This window comes from Schistocerca gregaria, chromosome 1 (genome assembly GCF_023897955.1).
Source record: "Schistocerca gregaria isolate iqSchGreg1 chromosome 1, iqSchGreg1.2, whole genome shotgun sequence".
NCBI classification, from domain to species: Eukaryota; Metazoa; Arthropoda; class Insecta; order Orthoptera; family Acrididae; genus Schistocerca; species Schistocerca gregaria.
This window is the reverse complement of record NC_064920.1, coordinates 1,115,733,679-1,115,756,649: the sequence shown is the minus strand read 5'-3', so window position 1 is coordinate 1,115,756,649 and position 22,971 is coordinate 1,115,733,679. Positions and strand designations below refer to the sequence as shown.

The 22,971-nt window shown below is 38.6% G+C and overlaps 1 protein-coding gene across 1 annotated transcript in view; it reads right to left on the bottom strand.

The window, feature by feature from the left end:
• LOC126283505 (STAM-binding protein-like A) overlaps window positions 1–22,971 on the bottom strand; it is a 57,846-nt gene that overhangs the window by 14,301 nt on the left and 20,574 nt on the right. The window contains exons 5-8 of the mRNA XM_049982276.1: window positions 21,008–21,194; window positions 5,238–5,375; window positions 2,150–2,262; window positions 1,231–1,333 (exon numbers count right to left, since the gene is read on the bottom strand). Of these exons, the coding sequence (XP_049838233.1) occupies window positions 1,231–1,333; window positions 2,150–2,262; window positions 5,238–5,375; window positions 21,008–21,194 (541 nt within the window). The remainder of the gene's footprint in view (window positions 1–1,230; window positions 1,334–2,149; window positions 2,263–5,237; window positions 5,376–21,007; window positions 21,195–22,971) is intronic.

Sequence of the window (22,971 nt, the reverse complement as noted above, 5' to 3'; positions counted from 1 at the left end):
CTCTGGATATTCATCTCTAGGTCACACCAACAGACTTCAGTTTCATCTCCAGTTACAGTTTGGATATGAAGTCCAGATATGAATGAAAATGATCCTTCAACTCCATGCAAAGTGACATGATTTTCCTTCTGTTCATCACTCAAAACTCTGGGTACACATTTTGCGATCACTTGTCTCGTTTACAAATTACCTGGTCAAATGCTTTGCACAGATCCATATAAGATGCTAAGTTCTTTGGTAAGTCCTCAAATAGATAGTTGCCTGTTTGAACGAACAATTTTTGCCACTTTTTTTTGCATTGAGGTTCATGGACGTTCTGAATGTTGCTCATCTTCTATTGACTCATTCCCACTCTAAAACTGTTCATATGAATTGTAAACAACCTTAAGAGTTACAGCATTATCACCACGCACCAATTTCAACGTTTCATGAGTTTCTTTGGCACTTTTTTGAGACTTGAAACAGAGCTCAATGTTCATGCGTTGTTTGAAATCCATGCTGCACGCTGTTTAAAATCCATGATGTGTTACAGACACAGTAAATACAACCTCATTCCAGCATCTCTGGATGCTGGCTGACAAGTCAGAACATAGACGCTACCTGTTCCAATGTATCAGGCTATCAGACAAATAACATAAATATTTGTAGCATCAGCAGATGATGCTAAAAAATTTCATCCATCATATTTTTGATCACACTACATGCAACACTTTGGAAAAAGAACAACTGAATAGGCTACCAAGGGCAGTCACAACTATGAAGTAATTCATGTTATGAGTGCCTCCTCTGGCACATTCAGTTGCACTTTTACTTAAGTGATGTACATATCCTTTTGATGAGCTAAATATTAATATACTAAAATTATGAAATGATAACTTTCTAAAAAGTCAAAACTTAACACACTTTGCTTTCTGAATCAGACACCCTTTCCTATACAAACTGCATAATTCCCATGCATGAGAATATTTACTGTTTTCAGTAACTAATTTCCCTTTTCTTTCTACTCTTCTCTTTTCCTGATTATGCTTAATTTGTGGAAGCAAATGTGTTTGTCTGTTGTTGAAACAAAAGACTCATATTTGATAAATTAATTTGTGTCAATAAAATGCTTGCTAGGGAATACTTTATTATCTCTTGGTAGCAGCAAAAATGTAAAGTGTTTTGCTCCAATTATATTCTTCATCTACAAGAAACTTATTCATAGCAGAAAAATGAGAGGAAGTAACTTACAGTAAATAGTGGTGGTTCAGTGGGATGAGGGTGGAATCCTGTCTGCCTGCAGTTTGCTATGAAGTCTAGACCATAATTTGGTGTTAGCATAAAGAATCCATTTCTGAAATAAAGATCATTTCCATACTATTAGTGACATAGGGTAAAAATAAATTATTAATACAATGCATAAGATCATCAAGCAACAAAAAGAAGACACTGGTAAGACAAATTAGAAAACATGCCCAAATTACTAACTGTGTGTGTGTGTTTGGTGTTGTTGTTGTTGAAACTAGTTCAAAAATGGATCAAATGTCTATGAGCACTATGGGACTTAACATCTGAGGGCATCAGTCCCCTAGAACTTAGAACTACTTAAACCCAACTAACCTAAGGACATCACACACATCCAAGCCCGAGGCAGGATTTGAACCTGCGACCGTAGCGGTCGCACGGTTCCAGACTGAAGCTCCTAGAACTGCTCGGCCACAGCGGCCGGCTATTGAAAATAGTACCCATGTCACTAATGTCTGGTATCTGTCCACACCATAGGAGTTTAAACTTTACTAGGATTACAGGAACGCCATATAGAAATAATGGCCACATTACATATGCATAATTGTGACAACAGGCTATACATACATATGTGCACTACCTCATTTAATACACAATCAGACGTTGACATACAATGTGAGATCAGTTGGTTGGTTGGTTCGTTGGTTTGAGGGATAAAAGGGACCAGACTGCTATGGTCATCGGTTTGAGATCAGTAACTTTGCATTATTCACAATGCAAAAGTGTTTTCTAATTAGTTTCGGAACAGTCTGAAGTCTGCAGCTATCAGTGGTAGAGTAATTATGACACTGAAGACCAAATAATTTTCTTATATGGTTTGTTAAATACTTCACAGTAATATATTTAAAAATGAATTTATACTTACTCATTGTACCTAGGTGCGCAAACAATAGCAAGTGCCTCTGGCATCATACGTTGGTAAGAACAATGTGTGTGAAGATCCACACTTGAGAGGAATGCTGTCTGACTAGGATGTGTCTGTAAAAATTAGATAAACATGTATTAAAGTCAAGTGGAACCGTATTAAAACATATTTAAGTATGAACAACAATAGTGGAAAGTAACGGTTTGCTTTCCTTTTTTTACATATGTATGTTTGTTTATATTGTAACTGGATGGATCTTCTCACCAAGCAGCATCAGTAGAACACACATATATAGAAGTATTGAAATGCGAAAGCTTTCGGAGACAGTGGCTAATTCTGGCAGAAAGGTTGAAGAGGGAACAAAGAGGGATGAAGGAAAAGGACTGTGTGGTTTATAATATGGGAAGACTTCAGGAAAGTTGACAGAACCCCACATCTGGGAAGACTTACCAAACAGGATGAGAAGGAAAGACTGATTGTTGGGGACTGAATTAGACAAGATTTTAAAATATGGTAGGTTAGTGGTGGAAGATAGGGTAGTAAGCAAGACGAAGGTTATTGACAAAACATCGTGCTTTAGTTAATAAGAGCGGAAGCTAAGTGCTGGTTGGATGGGGAGGGGGCGGGGGAATAGACATGTCAGAAAAGAAAAGATACAGAAAACTAAAAGGAAATCAAGACAGGAATAGTTACAGAGAAGAAATGCTGAAATCAAAAAAATTAAGCTCACATTAAACCTACTAACAAACAGCAGCATTTACATTTTGATAGTTGCTATCTTTTCCATGTCAAACAGTCTTTCACATACAGCTTGGCATTCAAGTCAAGCATATTTGTTCAGATGCAGATTATTTACATCTACACACCAGCATTCTCACCTCAGCCTTCACTGTACTTAATTACCCCACCAGCTTAGTTCAACTTCAGGCTTCCTGGGCTATCACAACCAATCCTGGTACTGTTGATTTCTCCAAAAAACAACTTCGGAGTACACCTCTTGTCATTCAGTATAGTCTTGGCCTTGAATGGATCAATCTGCTACTTTGACAAGGCTTTGACTTCCTAAAATCATGCCCTGAAATGTGGTCCAGTCTGTCCACCATGCCTAGAATACCTTTTTGTCACCCTCCCAATCTCTGTGATATCCTTTTCAGACCCCATGCTCCTTCTGCACCCATTTCCCTGTCCTATTGCTCCCCCCTCTGTGACTGTCCTCTGCTCTAAGACTTGCCCCTCCTACCGCCACCTACACCAGCCCTGTAGCCGGCAAAACATATCTTGTCAAAGGGAGAGCCACATGTGAAATGGCACAAGTCATGTACCAGCTGTTATATGAACTCTGTTTGGACTTTTATGTTGGCATGACTACCACCAAGTTATCAGTAAGGATGAATGGACAGGGCAGAGGATGTATAGTGGCAACACATGATATCCTGTTGCAAAGCATGCTCTACAACAATGTAGTCATGATGTCCATGGCTGTTTCACCACACGTACCATCTGGATTCTTCTGCCAGACATGAGTTTCTCAGAATGCCACGCATCTGGCCATAACTTCCATTAATTTCTCTGGCCTCTGCATTTCTTTTCAGTAACTATTCCTTTCTTCGCTCCTTTTAGTTTTCTATATCTTTTACTTTCTGACCTGTGTACCCCTCACCTCTACCACATAAAATCACTTAGCTTTTCCAGTCTTACTGATTCGTGCACAATATTTCGTTAGCAATATCTGTCTTGTGTATTGCCTTATCTTCCACCTTTAAGCTCTCAGGTTTTCAAATCTCATCCACTGCAGTCCCCAGCCAGTCAGTCACTCTTTCTCATCCGGACCCCCAATCCACAGTTCTGTGCAACCTTTCCAACTCTCCCCATTTCCTGAACCTCGCCAGTCATTTTCCTTTACCCCCTTCCTTTCCCTTCCACCCTAAGGACCCATTGGCTCCAAAAGCTTGTAAGTTTCAATACCTTAATATGTGTGTTCTCCTGGCACCACATGGTTTGTAGACTTTTTTTACCTTTCCAATTACAATATATTTTCAAAAACTGAGTATTTTTGTTGCTATATCTTTATTTATTTTTGAATTTCACGGCTCCTTGATAAATATGTATCCCTAGGGTGTAGAGCATGTCAGATTATTACAGTAATAACCATATTTAAGTACTCATGAGGCTTACAATCTAAAACATAAATAAACAAATACATGAAAAGTGAGGTCCAAATGTTCAAACAATAACACAGGACAGCAGTAATAATGATCATATGAACAAGTTATATAGCTTACATTCTATTTCGTATAAAAAGCATTTTGTCAACAAGTGATATACCAGTGCTACATAGAAGGTTCACACAGTAACCATTAAAAATACACGTATTTCACAAAGTATTACACATTGTCAAAAAATTTCTGTAAAGAACAGAAAGAGCTATCCAAAAAATAAAGCTGCATTTATACCACCGAATACAGAAACTTTTTTCATAATTCAGGATATACGGCCTACCCCTGCCCTGCTTCTTTGGCAGGTATTTCACTTAGCAATCTGTCAGGTTACTTTACAACTTTTTCATCAATACCTAGCTGCATTCACTATGAGTGAACTGTGGGCTTAGATCAAATTCAAAATAGGCATTCTGTTTCCTTCTTGTTGGAAGTTGCAAAACAACAAATCCTTTATTTCAAATCATCTCCACTCTATAAAGCAGAAAATTTGTGTCAGTTATATGGTAGTGATATGTAACATTACTAGTATACGTAACTCTCATGCTTTTCTATTGTTTTCTGCACAATTTAATTTTTGCAAAGAACAGAAAGAGCTATCCAAAAAATAAAGCTGCATTTATACCACCGAATACAGAAACTTTTTTCATAATTCAGGATATACGGCCTACCCCTGCCCTCCTTCTTTACAGCAATTTTAATACATATCCATTATTTTACATGTCCATTGTTAAAAATCTTTCTTTTCTTTATGTTGCTGTCTGATTCCTCTTAACAAATTAATGCCTATTAACTACAGAATTAATACATTGATAAAACAATAAATCATCAGTTAGTGACATAAGTGAAATTATAAAAGGACTATGACTTACATGAATCCAACCTAATGTAATTAAATCATGCTGGTCTTGATAGTCAAATATTTCTTCCTCATTCTGTGTAGTGCATGAATCTGGTGTACCAGTCTGCTTAGGAACCAGCAGATGAGTTATAATCAACTGATTCTGTTCCTGTACAAAAGAAAGGAGTATATTGCACAAAATAAATCAAAGAATAAAGTCACAGTTATTATTATTTTTAATTAAAAGAGATGAATAATTAACCACTGTGGACTCAGACAGTAAACTGTATATTTCATAATGCAAGAGAACCTTCAGGGATGAGCTACAGGCCATGAACTTAAGTTCATTAGCACAGAGAGGTAGTTATTAGCAACTGCATTTGTGTGCCAAAATGTTAAACTTTTATTTCCCCTACGCCCAGTTGGGTAAACCTGTTTTCAGCCACAGTCATGAATATCACAGTGCTTTAAAAATCTTCAGACTGATAAATGCTTTACTCTTTTTACAAACCACTGTGATTAATTTCTCCACTCTTGACTTCACTACATGAACCCCTGAATGACTTACCTCGCTTTCACAAACTCCACCTGCCTATTACTCTTTTGTCCTTGAGAAAGGAATTAACTGTTCCTAAAACTAGTAGTCTTGTCTGCTTCTAAACATTTGTTGGCGGTACTAGGCAACCATTATATCACCTAGTAATTTTATTGTTATGAACAATGTTGGCTTTTCATATTTTTAATAAACACCTTTACGTGAACTTCACATGTGCTTAAATTTCAATCTGCAAACAAGTTGCTGCTTTCACATAAACCACTGTTTTTCCACTTACATTACTCAGTTACAATTTGTATACCACTGCGTACTTTCACAGCAACAAGTTTTAATGAGACGAGTAGTTCCCAGTAGAATTTTAAATGTGGAAAAAGGGATTAAGATGATTACAAATAACCTGCTGTAAAGACACAATGCACAAAAGCAAATGTTAACATGCATCACCCTACAGCCATTTTTCTCTTTTCAAAAAAGAAATCTGAGTTGTGGTCCCCTTCCCTATGTACTGCCCTGTCTCAATTGTCATGTAACAAATGACTTCATTATTCTACAATGTCAACAGACAGTCCAAAGTCAAGATGCCTGTGGATGGGGCAGGTGTGAGAGGTGAGGAGGAGGGTGGGGGGTGGGGGGTGGGGGGCGGGGCTGCTTACTGCCTGTTCTATTCTATCAGATATGTGACATGCCCACTAGCTCCGAGGATGAAGAAGAGATTGAAGAAGTGTATGGTGAGATGAATAAATTCATCAGATAGTGAAAAAGAGATGAAAATTTAGTTGTGATGGGGGACTGGAATTAGACAGTAGGAAAAGGGAGAAAAGAAAATAGGTCTTTTGCTATCTTAATATCAGCTTTCCGCAGAAGTCTAGAACAAATTCTCAGTTCCTCACAAGCGACTTCTAATCAAGCTGCGGAGCTATGGGGTATCGTCTCAGTTGTGCGACTGGATTCGTGATTTCCTGTCAGGAAGGTCGCAGTTCGTAGTAATAGACGGCAAATCATCGAGTAAAACTGAAGTGATATCAGGTGTTCCCCAGGGAAGCGTCCTGGGACCTCTACTGTTCCTGATCTATATAAATGACCTGGGTGACAATCTGAGCAGTTCTCTTAGACTGTTCGCAGATGATGCTGTAATTTACCGTCTAGTAAGGTCATCCGAAGACCAGTATCAGTTGCAAAGCGATTTAGAAAAGATTGCTGTATGGTGTGTCAGGTGGCAGTTGACGCTAAATAACGAAAAGTGTGAGATGATCCACATGAGTTCCAAAAGAAATCCGTTGGAATTCGATTACTCGATAAATAGTACAATTCTCAAGGCTGTCAATTCAACTTAGTACCTGGGTGTTAAAATTACGAACAACTTCAGTTGGAAGGACCACATAGATAATATTGTCGGGAAGGCGAGCCAAAGGTTGCGTTTCATTGGCAGGACACTTAGAAGATGCAACAAGTCCACTAAAGAGACAGCTTACACTACACTCGTTCGTCCTCTGTTAGAATATTGCTGCACGGTGTGGGATCCTTACCAGGTGGGATTGACGGAGGACATCGAAAGGGTGCAAAAAAGGGCAGCTCGTTTTGTATTATCACGTTATAGGGGAGAGAGTGTGGTAGATATGATACACGAGTTGGGATGGAAGTCATTACAGCATAGACGTTTTTCGTCGCGGCGAGACCTTTTTATGAAATTTCAGTCACCAACTTTCTCTTCCGAATGCGAAAATATTTTGTTGAGCCCAACCTACATAGGTAGGAATGATCATCAAAATAAAATAAGAGAAATCAGAGCTCGAACAGAAAGGTTTATGTGTTCGTTTTTCCCGCTCGCTGTTCGAGAGTGGAATAGTAGAGAGATAGTATGATTGTGGTTCGATGAACCCTCTGCCAAGCACTTAAATGTGAATTGCAGAGTAGTCATGTAGATGTAGATATAATAAATTTCCTAGAGACTGAAAAGCTCATGTCCATGAATCAGCATGGCTTTCGAAAGCATCATTCGTGCAAAACCCAGCTCGATATATACTGCGAACTATGGATGAAGGGCAACAGCCTGATCCCATATTTCTAGATTTCCGAAAAGCATTTGACATCATACCCCACTGCAGACTATAAACGATGGTATGCGCATATGGAATAGGCTCCCAGATATGTGACTGGCTCAAAGACTTCTTAAGCAATAGAATCCAGTATGTTTTCCTCAGTGATGAGTGTTCATCAGACACAGGTGTGTTCCAGGAAATGTGATAGGAGCGTTGCTATTTTCTATATACATAAATGACCTGGCAGACTGCATGGGCAGTAATCAGCTGTTGTTCGCTGATTATGCTGTGGTGTACAGGAAGTTTTCAAAGATAAGTGACTGTAGGCTCATACCACGTGACCTAGACGAAATTTCTAATTGGGGGTGATGAATGGCAGGTGGCTCTTAATGAAGAAAAATGGAAATTAATGTGGATGAGTAGGAAAAACAAACCTGTAATGTTCAGACGCAATATTAGTAGTGTCCTGCTTGGCACTGTCACATCATTTAAATATCTGGGCAAAATGTTGCAAAGCGATATGAAAAGGAACGAGCATATGAGGATTGTGATAGGGAAGGTGGGGAGAATTTTAGGAAAGTGTGGTTCATCTGGAAAGGAGACTGCATATAGGACACTTGAGTGACCTATTCTTAGAGTGCTGTTTGAGTGTTTGGGATCTGCACCAGGTCAAATTGAAATAAGACATCAAAGTAATTCAGAGGCGAACTCCTAGATTTGTTACATGTAGGTTAGATCAGCAAGCAAATGTTACGGATATGCTTTGGAAGCTCAAGTGGAATCCCTGGAGGAAAGAAGATATTAATTTTGAAGAACACTACTGAGAAAGTTTAGAGAACCAGCAACTGAAGCTGACTGGAGAACAATCCTACTGCTGACAACGTACTTTTCACGTAGTGACCACAAAGCTAAGATATGAGAAATCAGGGCTCGTACGGAGGGATAGAGACAGTCGTTTTTCTCTCACTCCATCTGCAACTGGAACAGGACAGAAAACGACTGGTTGTCATCACGGTACCTTCCGCCATGCGCCATATGGTGGCCTGCAGAGTATGTACATAGATGTAGATGTAGATGTAGATGTAGGAAAAGAGTAAGCGAATGAGGACTGGTTGTGAGGAATAAAAGATGAAGCCACTTGGTACAATTTTGCACAGAACATAATTTAATCATCATTAACACTTAGATTAAGGATCATAAAAGAAGGTTGCATACATGGAAGAGATGTGGAGACACCAGTTTCAGGTTGATCATATAATGGTTAGAGAGATTTAGGAACCAGATTTTAAACTGTAAGACATTTCCAGGGACTGGTGTGGAATCTGCCCACAATTGATTGGTTACGAACCGTAGATTACAGCTGAAGAAACTGCAAAAAGGTAGGAAATTAAGGAGATGTGACCTTGATAATCTGAAAAAACAAGATGTTGTTGACAGTTTCAGACAGTGCATTAAGTAACAGTTGACTAGAACAGGGGAAACGAATACACTAGAAGACAAATGGGTAAGTTTAAGAGAAGAGTTAGTGAAGGCAGCAGAGCATCACATAGGTAAAAAGACAAGGCCTAGTACATATACTTGGATAACACAAGAGACATTGAATTTAATTGATGAAAGGTGAAAATTTAAAAATGCAGCACATGATGCACACAAAACGGAATACAAACATTTAAAAAATGAGATTAAAAAAAAAAATGGCTCTGAGCACTATGGGACTCAACTTCTGAGGTCATCAGTCCCCTAGAACTTAGAACTACTTAAACCTAACTACCCTAAGGACATCACACACATCCATGCCTGAGGCAGTATTCAAACCTGCGACTGTAGCAGCCGCGTGGTTCCAGACTGTAGTGCCTAGAACCACTCAGCCACCAACGAGATTCACAAAAATTATTAAGCAGGAATGGCTAGAGAACAAATATAAGGGATTACAAGCACATTTCACTAAGGGAAAGATAGATACCATTTACAGGAAAGTTAAAGAGGATTTTGGGGAAAAGAAGTAGCTGTATGAATATCAAGAGCTCAGATAGTAAACCAGTCCTAAGTAAAGAATGGAATGCTAAAAGGTGGAAGGAGTACATACAGGGAGATGAACTAGGAAGCAACATTGTAGAAAGGGAAGTGGAAATAGGTGAAGATGAGATGGGAGATATGATACTGTGACAAGAAATTGACAAAGCTCTGAAAGACCTAAGTCGAAAAAAGACCACAGGAGTAGATGATATTCCACCAGAACTGCTGATAGCTTTGGGAGAGCAAGTCATGACAAACCTCTTCCATCTGGTGTGTAAGATGTACAAGATAGGAGAAATACCCTCAGACTTCAAGAAGAATGTAGTAATACCAATTCCAAAAAGGCAGTTGCTGATAGGAGTTAAAATTACAAAACTTTAAGTTTAATAATTATGTTATGAGAAGGATGGTTGCTACTCACCATATAGAGAAGATGCTGAGTCACAGATATGCACAACAATAATTCATGGTTGAAAAATACTAACACAAAGTCTTTACAGAAGAATGGAAAAGCTGGTAGAGGCTGGCCTCAGGGAAGATCAGTTTGGATTCTGGAGAAATGTAGGAATAACATGCAATGCAATACTGATCCTACAAGTTATCTTAGAAGATAGGTAAAGGAAAGACAAATCCACGTTTTTAGACCTAGAGAAAGCTTTTGACAATGTTGACTGGAACATTTTCTTTGAAATCCTGAAGGTAGCAGGGGTAAAATACAGGGAGTGAAAGGCTATTAAGTTATAGACGAAAGCAAATGGCAGTTATAAGAGTCGAGGGGCATGAAAGGGAGGCTGAGGTTGACAAGGGGGTGAGATAGGGTTGTAGCCTATCCCTGATGTTATTCAATATGTACACTGAACAACAAGCAGGAAAAAAAACCAAAGAAAAATCTGGAGGAGAAATTAAAGTTCAAAGAGAAGAAATAAAAATTTTGAGGTTTGCTGATGACACTGTAATTCTGTCAGAGACAGCAAAGGACTTGGAAGAGCAGTTGAAAGGAATGGACCGTGCCTTGACATGAGGATATAGATGAACATCACCAAAAGCAAAACTAGTGTAATGGAGTGTAGCTGAATTAAATCAGGTGATGCTAAGGCAGGGTGTTTACATGGACAAGGAAAAAAAAATTCCCAGATTTTTTGTGGATTTCCCAGTTAAAAATACATTTTCTCACGAGTGAAAATACATTTTTTCCTTGTTAAATGACAGTATGCTTTCCCTCGGAACTGTAAAAGTGATCAATCCTTTGAATGGCTATCTCAGCACTTCAGAAAATGAATCTCAGGGTGAGGGGGGGTGTCACACATTTGGAAAGATCTTTGATATGCAGCAACATGTACGCTGCATATTTTTGTATTACAAAAGTATAAATGTGAATTGCACCAAATACAGCATATTACTTTCTGAAGCACTGAAATCAAGAGTGAGATGCTCTTTTGTAAGCCAGTCACAGCTTATGTGATCTCGCCAGCCGATGACAGCAAATAGAGTATAGGATACATGATGTAGTCAGCCAATAGCAACATCACTGTTAAGAGGCGCAAACATACAAATAGGAAAAGTTAATGGTTTAAATTAATATATACAGTGTTGCTACAAGAAAAGCAATGCTTTCACACAATACTGGTCTCTAAAATGATTTGTAGGGGCATAGAACCACTGGTTCACCCCCCCCCCCCCCCAATAATATCGCTACTCTAACACAGTGAGAACAAGTGTATCTTTGCCAGATCTGTTCTCTGTAGTGCGCGCTGTATGCTACACGCTTTGTGTATAATGCTGCAAGTGTCACAGTAAGTGACAGAAGTGTGAGTGATTATCTATCATCATAATTACCACGGCCACTCTCCACTACCTATAGATTAATAAGCTGCAGGAGAAGCTAAGCACTCACATATAATGTTAATTTTTTTTTGCAAGTGTTGCACTTTAAGATACATCACACAAATGTACCAGAAAAATGTTTAATAATAACATAAACGTCTGATCATCTGGGCTCGAAATTCATCTAAATGGCTCGTCCTCAAAGAGTTGGTGTTTAAATGAGAGTCAAACACACTGTAATTTAAGAAATTCATCATACATTCTCGCACATAGTTCATTAGTGTAAAAGGAAATTTACTTTGAAAGTAAGCCTAGTTTACACGACAGCGCTACTGTATTTACTCGAATCTAAGCCACATTTTATTCCGGTTTTTGTAATCCAAAAAACTGCCTGCAAAGTAAGCAGAAATTCTGTAAATATATTAGTAGGTGCTGCCACAACTAAGTTCTGCGTCGAATATATGTAGTGCTACACAGACACGCTTTGCAGGCACAATCTCTGTGTCAGTAAATAAATTTAAAAAAAAATTAAATTAAAAAAGAGGTGAAAGATTAGCTTTTTCTCTGACCTGAGTTTCGACCACTGCATTTTCATACATTATCCAACAAAATAAATACAAATTCTCTATTGTTCATCTTCGAATGTAGCAGCATTTCATTGTATTATGAAAATCCGACTGTTAGAGATGTTTGTCAATATGGCCAACTCTACGTTCTGAATTTTTTCCTACCTGTGAGAAGAGATGGTTGCTAATAGGAACTTCCATGAATTGTGAATCACATGCAGTATTCTCTTTACCATTAGAATAATATGAATATAAACATTTTGCCACATATTCTTTCGTATTTGCTGCTATCTCATTTAAATCCAGTCTGCCTAATAAACTACAAAACTAGAGTGAGACAACAGCTAACGCGGAAGAATATCATGTCATGAAACTCTTATTATTCTTATGCCTAATAGTGATACAGTCAGAAATGAAGCACGGCAATTGACTAGATTTTAAATCTAAGGTGACAAAGATTTTCAAACGGAGAAAATTTTGTCGCTGAACTCTCGTTCAGAACACCTTCTAGCATACACAGTCTATTATTTGGTTCTTGTCGATAATTATCAAAGAAGGCAGCAGTGTAAGTAACAACAAATAGCAGTCTCTTGCTATTGTTTCGTGCAAAAGCAAGCTATGCCGCGAGCGGCGACAGGCCATAAACACTCATTATCAGAATGCGACAAACAATGCATGACACAGTACAGTAATGCATTTTCAGCTTGAAGTGATGTAAACACCCATAACAAAGAGAACGGCACTCACCAGATCAAAGAAAAATAAGCAATCAATTCAAACCAGATGAAGCAAGTGAAAAAGGAAGGGTACCCATATAAATATGGATGGAGCACCTGACGCAAAGCAATGGCTACCTGGTAAAGCTTAACTGCTAAGCTTACGATTCGAGTCAAACTACTATAGCTGTATCGTCATTCATTCGACCTAAATTGTGTCTCATATTACAATGGACCAACTTTGTTTCGATTTGGAGGTGCGGCCTAAAACTTCTCCCCCCCCTTGAACTTCGAGTCTCAAACTTCAGGTGTGGCTTAGATTCGAATAAATACAGTAGGTTGCAGGCAACAGCATTACTGGCCACTGCGCATGCGCACTGTGCGTTTGAGATTATGTTTGTTCATAGTGCATGTGGACAAACTGAAATATGAGTTGGGAAATGGATAATAATGTTTGATTTTTGGATATCTATGCTTTGCATAGGTGTTTGTGGGATTTCAGTGATGCCGATTACAAAAATAAGCAACATATTGCTGCTCCTGCGACCATCGTGTGCAATCAGAACATTGAGGGTTTGACAATATCTGAGCTGCAGGGCAATATTTATTGAGTTAGGAGCACCTATAGTATTGAATTAAGAAAAATACAAGCAAGTACAATTCTGGCTGTCGAAATGCTCTCGTCTACAAGCCTAAAATCCCATTGTTCGGGTTGGCCGACTTTTTTTTAAGGACTACTGTTGACAGGAGGGAAGGATACACAAATCAAGAAGCTTCATTCTTTATTCAATATTCATTTGTTTAACATGCCGCAGCAGTGCTCCCCATCCACACATGATTGAATTTTGAAATATTGCCACTGTACAAATCTATCTTCAAGACAGTAGTTTGGAAACCATTCTCTCCTTAATGTGGTCTTCTTCGAATAATTATTGCTGTTAATGTTAATTATTATAAGTTAATGTTAATAATTATTGGTGTTAATGAGAAAAACGTCATCACCAACTAAAACTGCTCTCTTCTAGCATGCCGAGTGTTCTCGACTGTAATGCATGCAATGTGATATGTAATTCTAGTTCTGGCGACAATGCTTCATGCATTACCGTATATTTTCCTTATCATATAATTAACTCTATTTTGAAGAAACATGAACAGTTCTGGTGACATTCTAAGATAATTAGAAGAACTTGGGTCCTCCATTATAAATTATTTCAGCAAGACTGCTTTCTTCATCCAGTCATGAATCCAAACACGTTTCTTTCTTTATTTATTTTTTTTTTTCTTATGCAGAAACTCCACGCAACAATCTGTAACTCCATCACAACTCGCGCAGTGTGCAGCTGCCATAACTTTTATTTCAGACATGACTCAGGAACCCACAATATGACAAATCTGAAACTTATACTGGTGTCGCTGTGTCTACAATCATTTATGAAACCATTTGCCTGTCACTCATTCCACACAACGAGTGGTGCAACCCAATGTCATCACGTAAACTAGGCTTAATGCTTTTCGAAACACCATTCGTAATATTTTCCTGCGAGCTGTTAGAAATAGGTTCATTTCAGCAGTTGGCAGAGAGTGCCAGATAATGGACGTCACCGCACTTGTGCGGCTACGATGACGTAGGAAGCCTGTATGTTCTTATATTAAAGGATCCTACACTATGTCCTAAAAAAAAACAAGACATCAGAGGATACTCCAAGAGCATCAGAATTTTGTGAACCATAGTAAAATGCATAATTTGGCTTATAGTCCACATTTGCATGTCCATATTCCCAATGAAGTAGGCGTCAACCAGATATTAAGCTTTTCAATGTGGTTTTCAGGATGTAAATTTTCTTGACGTACTAGTACTGTATCACCTCATGTTTGGTTCTTTACTATGGCATAAATGCCATACATGCTAAAAGGTGAAAATGTGCACTTGATATGCAGTGAACAGTTGAAAATAGCCAACAGTGTGGAATTAAACACTTCTGTTTCAAATAAATTGACTGCCTTAGCGGAAAAGATTAATAAAAGCCCAATTTCTTTAGCAAACTGACAAAAATAACTTCATTTTTCTGCACGGCAATTAATGCTTGACTCTCAGAAAGGTGAAAATAAAATAATATCTGAAACTAATAACTTTTTAGTCCTTCATAATTATGTGAATGTATTTTAATTCACTTGATAGTTCCCGACAACAGAAATCCATTTTGTATTCATTTGACGTGAGAGCAGTAAATGAAGAGGAAATATCAAAATCACTAAACGTAAACATGGGTCACATGGAAACTACCCACCTCCCCACTACAATTCAGACTGCTCTGCACATCTGCCCCGGATCTATGATATTTCAGAACCCCCCCCCCCCCCCCCCAACTTCCCCCGAAGCATTTGAGATAGGATGCCAAAAAATTAAAAAATTGATTTTTCAAAAAATGTTAATTTTTTTAGTGCACATCTTTCTGAACAGTCTGATACATAAATAATATATGTTCCAGACAATGTAAGACATGTTATTTGGTCTTAAGTGTGCCAAAGTGCTGTGCCACACCTGTTCACAAACTATTCTTCTATCACACATCACCGTATTTCATTCTGTGGAAGTCAAATGTGTATATTTTGTAATGGATGCAATCAAATTAAATTCACAACAGTGGAAATTGAAATATCCTGTGGTGCCTCTATTGCTTCCAGTCAGCCAGTTTGACATCCTGCCCCCCCCCCCCCCCTCTTTTTTTCCCATCTCGCAATTAGTACTGGATGGGATTATTTGTAACCAGGAGAATAAGAGCTCTTCCGAAAATTTGCACTCGTTTGCCTGTTAATTAGTAACTTGCCGTTTTGTCTGACATAAAATTATATCCCGGGAGTGGAAAGACTTACCTTAGGGGGAAAAGAGGACAGGTGTACACTCGCGCACACACACACCCATATCCATCCGCACCTACACAGACACAAGCAGACATTTGTAAAGGCAAAGAGTTCGGGCAGAGATGTCAGTTGAGGCGGAAGTACAAAGGCAAAGAAGTTGTTGAAAGACAGGTGAGGTATGAGTGGTGGCAACTTGAAATTAGAGGAGGTTGAAGCCTGGCAGATATCGAGAAGAGATGATATACTGAAGGGCAAGTTCCCATCTCCGGAGTTCTGACAGGTTGGTGTTAGTGGGAAGTATCCAGATAACTCGGACGGTGTAACACTGTGCCAAGATGTGCTGGCCCTGCACCAAGGCATGTTTAGCCACAGAGTGATCCTCATTACCAACAAACACTGTCTGCCTGTGTCCATTCATGCGAATGGACAGTTTGTTGCTGGTCATTCCCACATAGAAAGCTTCACAGTGTAGGCAGGTCAGTTGGTAAATCACATGGGTGCTATCACACGTGGCTCTGCCTTTGATCGTGTACACCTTCCGGGTTACAGGACTGGAGTAGGTGATGGTGGGAGGGTGCATGGGACAGGTTTTACACCGGGGGCGGTTACAAGGGTAGGAGCCAGAGGGTAGGGAAGGTGGTTTGGGGATTTCATAGGGATGAACTAAGAGGTTACGAAGGTTAGGTGGACGGCGGAAAGACACTCTTGGTGGAGTGGGGAGGATTTCATGAAGGACGGATCTCATTTCAGGGCACGATTTGAGGAAGTCGTATCCCTGCTGGAGAGCCACATTCAGAGTCTGATCCAGTCCCAGAAAGTATCCTGTCACAAGTGGGGCACTTTTGTGGTTCTTCTGTGGGAGGTTCTGGGTTTGAGGGGATGAGGAAGTGGCTCTGGTTATTTGCTTCTGTACCAGGCCGGGAGGGTAGTTGCGGGATGTGAAAGCTGTTTTCAGGTTGTTGGTGTAATGATTCAAGGATTCCAGACTGGAGCAGATTTGTTTGCCACGAAGATCTAGGCTGTAGGGAGGGGACCGTTTGATGTGGAATGGGTGGCAGCTGTTATAATGGAGGTACTGTTAGAGACAAGAGACAAGCAGGACAGTACACATTTGAATAACCCTTACGTTTTAGCATTTTTTTCTCTCTAATCTTGCTACAGCTTTACATGGTGTGCTTTCCTTTCTGCGAAAGAATCTATTACCTCATCAAGTTCGTCAAATGTTTTCAGACACGAAAAATTGAAATGTCGTTGTCTCATACTGAAAATGCTGTTAATACAAATAATACCCAAGACTGGTGTGATTTCTCGATCTGATTACATCTGTTTTGACACTGTCTGCTAGATGAAATGAAATAGGCTTGTCTAATATTTCAGAAATTATAACACACACCAAATAAACGAGACTGTTACGGTACAAATGGTCATTTTTATAGCACGACAGAAAATAATTCAAAGTACCAATATCAAATGCCTATTAGGCCTACGAAAAGCAAAAAGCCTAATGTTAGGAAATAATTTCACATTTCATTCATATGCTCCAGTTTCTCAAGCATGGGATCGAAATGTAGTAGTAGTATGAAATTTTTGTATACATTTGGAATTGGCACATTCTTCCATAATTTGTGTGCTGTCCCCAGTTCTTCTTCTTCCTCATTCTAACAAGCAATCTTGTCATCACTCATTCTGCAACTATTCCTGCCAGTGTCAAGACTCATTCTCTTGTTAACTCCACCAACCCTGCCACTATCACCAGTTTAGTTACCCCGCGTTTATTCTCCAGTTAGGCATTATTACGTGTTCATACAACACTTTTTCCGCACTATTCCCAGAATTTAATTTAAGCAGCTGGTAGCTGGGGACTCTCCATCTGGCCCTTACTAGTGTAATGATCTGGCCAAAACTTTTCTGTCACAATTTCATTTTATTGGAGACACCGAGAAGATAATATGTGATCTTTCTTGTATGTTATTCCTGTTTGTTGTTTATTTCCACTCTGGTAGTCTGAATCTATGGATTTCGCGAGTAATTATAACAAAGCTGATAATTTGCAAACTCAGTCATCCACATAACAAACAGCAATTGGCTTTCACCCGTTCGGCTGCATTCCGCTCAGCTTGTATAGCCCTGTCCTGTTTTGTCTGCAGGAAAGTTTGTTTCTAGATGCGACCGGGATTCCTCTGGCAGAAACATCATGTACACTATGCACCCATTCAACAACCAACTTATGATTCAGTAAGAAATCAACTAGGAATGTGTCCAAAAATGTCAAAAAATCAACAGGGATGCATTTCAAAATCATATGAATAATCGCAAGAACAAAGTTCACTGGGTGCTAGACGCTTATGAAGCAATGTTTTTTCCTCAAGAATATGAATTTGGTACCCCCCTCCCCTCATGAAATTGTCGCCCAGGGCAGACACCCTGGCTCGCTGTATTGTGCACACCTAATATTTTTTGTTGTATATCCTACAAGCATTTTCATAGCTAAAATAAAAAACACACACAATCACAAATTTTCAGAACTTTTAGTACAGGGTTAGCAATTTGTAACAGCCTAGTGGAAATTATTATATACTTTTTTATCCAATTTAACGTGTTACATTAAAAAAAATTATTTACTTATTTATTTACTCATGTCCAGAACGTAACATACATATATAGCCGACAGACAGCAATCTACAAACAATATAAATACATCATTAAATTCCATATGACATCCAAAATTTCACCATTTAAACACTACATCTGATCGGTGTTTGTTTTTCTTTTTTTTCCAAAACATTAAAAATTATTTTTATTTAAATAATGATTTTCTGATTTTTAGTCTTGTGTGTGTACAATTTTTATTGTTGGAAACTACTGTGACAAGAATTTGAGAAGGTTCCGAAATGACTCAGAGAACGAGCAGAGGCTGGCCAACCGGCCAGAGACTGTCAACAGCAATTAGATGAACATGGACAGGAGGACAACAACAAGAGGAAAAAGGACAATGGAGACAGCTGGCAGAATAACAAAGTTCAAATAAGTAACTCAAAAGTGAAAACCTTTTCACCTCCATCCCCGCCCAATGCCCATGGGAGCTAGGTGGATTAGACAGACAAGAAAGTGAGTTAATATTGCATTCTCATCCAGTTTCGTGCTATTTTTAAAATTTTAAGTCTATGGTTCATTGGAAAGTTAGTTTAGAAACAGGTGCAAAATTTTTACTAGAGAGACAGAAAAGAAAGTGAACTTACAAAAAGTCTTAAAAAGAGGCTGTTGTCACAGCTGTTGTCCAACTTTGATACGGAAATTTATTTTGGACAGTAACCAACTCTGTTTAGAAGTATTAGTGTGAAGGAAAGTGGACTGATCAGATGAGTATTACTGATGATTTTTCTCGCTGACCAATTTTTTGCACTATGAAAGCTCTATTGTGAGCTGGTCATTGCCAAATAAGAGTGAAATATCTCAAACTTAACCAATGGTATTGTGTCTGTTAGTGAACTGAGAGACCACCATTACAGAAATTTGAGAGTGTGGGACTACATTTTATCATGTGCCACTGAATATTTGCAATGACAAAACCCGGTGAGTACCATTTCACATTCTCCAATCTGTCAATGTGTTACTGACCGTGTACTTCTAATGAAATGGTGGAAGGAATTCGGTAAATATGTGTTCAGCGGCCATGAAAGTCTACTTGCTGCAGGAGTAGCGAACCTGCAATGCATCATACAACAAGTACTAAGGCTACATTTGGTCTACAAATCATTCAGACTACAACTACTGCAAGCTCTTTAGGTTGATGATAAAAGGAAATGTGTTGACTTCAGCTTTGTTAGTCTGGAAGACATGGAAGAAGATAGATTTTATCACAGTTAGTTTTCAGTGATGAAGTTATGTTTCATAATAGCAGCAAAGTTAACCAACATACATATGAGGACTTAAGAACCCTCACGCAATTGTTGAGCATGAAAGAGACTCACTAAAGTGAACATCAGACTTGGCTTTTCCCAGAACTTGAAAAGGTCTCTCAATGGCTTTATATTCCAAGAGGCTGGAACTCCTCAGCATTTGCACGATATTGTATGACAATTCAACCACACGCTGCCTAAATGCTGAATAAGGTGCACGGGACCCCAAGACACTGTTCTACATTCTTGGCCTCCAGGATCTCCAGACATGACCCAGTGCATTTTTTTAGTGTGGGGATATGTAAAGAAAAGTACTTTCATCCTCTCTTTACCACAAAGCATAGATGAGCTGACAAACAGGATAAGAGCAGCAGAGACTTCTGTCAACACAAACAGAATACATGGTCTGTATGACGAATTCACTTATCATCTATATGTTGTCTGTGCTATTGGAGGTGGACAAAGAGAGCAATTGTAATATCATAATTAAAAGTTCTAAGACTTCGTAAGCGTTTCATAATTTGTCTCTGTTTTCTAGTATGTTTCTGTCAATAAATATGAAGTTTGTAAATCAGGTCATTCTTTTTAATGGAGTGAAACTGTAATTACAACATGATTTCCACATACATTCAAACAAAAGACAACAGTAAAAAGAAATCTGCAATTCAACAGAAGAAGCACATAGTAAACTTAACTCTTCTCAACATTCATCAGTTACAGTTATTGTGTACATAAACTCCTATCTCTTTCTTTAACAAAGATTCCAAGACTTACCAAGTGGGAAAGTGCCGGTAGACAGGCGCAATAAAATAATGCACAAAATTACGAGCTTTCGCAACCGGCGGTTGCTTCGTCAGGAAAGAGGGAAGGAAAAGGAAAGATGAAAGGATGTGGGTTTTAAGGGAGAGGGTAAGGAGGCATTCCAATCCCGGGAGCGGAAAGACTTACCTTAGGGGGAAAAAAAGGATAGGTATATACTCACACACACACACACACACACACACACACATTCGTGTGTGTGTGTGTGTGTGCCTATCCTTTTTTCCCCCTAAGGTAAGTCTTTCCACTCCCGGGATTGGAATGACTTCTTACCCTCTCCCTTAAAACCCACATTCTTTCATCTTTCCTTTTCCTTCCCTCTTTCCTGACGAAGCAGCCGCCGGTTGCGAAACCTCGAAATTTTGTTTGTGTGTCTGTGTGTGTGTGTGTGTGTGTGTGTGTGTGTGTGTGTGTGTGTGTGTGTGTTATTTTATTGTGCCTGTCTACCGGCGCTTTCCCGCTTGGTAAGTCTTGGAATCTTTGTTTTTAATAATTTGAACTTACCAATTTGCCAGCCAAAATACCACATGTCTCAACATTATGTTCTGTATTCCGTTGAGCTAATGCCATGAATTTGCCCATAAGCTTAGAAGGTATGACAACATCTCTTAGCCCTGGTTTGCTGTGTATTGATGGACTCAGCAAACTCAGAGGCTTTGCTGATCTGTCAAAAGTTGGTCTTGATGGTACTCTGAAAATAAGAAAAAAATAGCAATAGTATTATATCAGTTAAATATTTCAAATTAGTCTGCATACTTCTAAACAGGACAGCACAAAGATATTATGGCTAATTTTATTTCAGTAGGCTGAGTACCAAAATTCAGCACATAACAGCACACTATTCGAAAAAATAAGATTACGAAGAAGACAAAACAGAAACCAGTTGTGACTAAAATTACAGAGCAGAGCAATGAATATGAAATATGTCCATCTAGAACTAATTGGCTGTGTGTTAGAATTGGACTAATCTACAAATTTGTAATAACAGCACCAGAGAATCAAAGTCATGAATAAATATATTAGAATAGTGAACAACATAAAAATCTGTGGCATGACTTCCAGGAGACCTCATCAAAGCAGTGGGAAACTTCAAATTGACACAGGAATCAGGCATGATGATTTCATCAAAAATACCTTAGCAGCTATAGAAAAATTTTCAGATTTTTGAAATGGGCGAAATGAAGTCATGATGTGTGTTAATGGGAATATCCTAACAACTTTTGTTTGTGTGACGACACTGTATTATGCGCCACTTGTACAGACAAATGTCAATAAAAAATTGAAGTACTCAATGGAGCAAGTTTGAAAGTAGGCCTGAAACAAATAAGAAATAAGAGTAAAATAACACATAATATATAGGATAGGGAAACAGTACAAATAAACAATGAAGTCACAGCACAAGTTGATGAGATTTTGTGTTTAGGGCAGTACAGAACAACAGCCAGACACACACCATATGAAAGAAACACGTGGACAAAAATGGCCTATACTTAATTACATGGAAGTACATTGGGTTTTCAAAAGAAATCTTCCAAAAGTTCCTAAAGGAGAGCTTAATAATTGGCGTGTATTACCAGTTTTGACTTGTGACAATGAAACTTAGAATTTGAACATGAAGACCACTTACAAGCTGAGGTCTCCACAGGGAATAATGGAGTGCTGAATCTCAATACTGGACTAAGGCATGCTGGGGATTGCTAGGAAAAAGCAGGAAACCAAGCAAATGTATTATGGAACAGACAGTAGTTGGATGTGTATTTATGTCTGTGATGAAAATGAAATTAAAGCAGATGGGACATGAAGACAGATAGAAGTTAGATGGATTGAAGATGTTCTTCGATAGATACAAAGACATAAAAACAGCAAGATGATGACCTAAGGGGAGGTGGGTGGATAACATTAGAAACAGCTGAGGAGCAAGATGGATGGATACAGCTAAAGGCTACAAAGCATGGAAAAGCTTACTGGTGGCCTTCATCTGTCAGCAGATATCAAATGGCTGATGATGATAATGATACATCAAAATATTCAGTATTTTTCCAGTTAATACAGTTTTTAAAGCCTTTGTCTTCTTTCCCTCAGTGTTTTAAATGATGATACTGCTTGAATATTTCAAAGGAGCAATTCAAATGAAATTTGTGTTTCATCAAATTTACAATATTAACTATTTTTGTATATGACAACAGCTTTCTCCCTAGTGTGGCACTGTTAATGATCAACATACAGAGGATATGAAATGAAATTTATGGTACAACCTGCCTAAAAAAGATGGGTTATTCCATGTCAGTTCAACCAGGGGCTTCAGCTCATAGTCTCAGATTTGACTAAAATTCAATACACTAATTCTACCATGTGTGGAACACTCGTGTATAAAGTATTAGTTTCTCCTGCCAATTAATTCCAGAATTATGACTTGTGAAAGAAGGTGGCGTGACACGGAAATTGCAACCCGCATCTGGCAATCTATC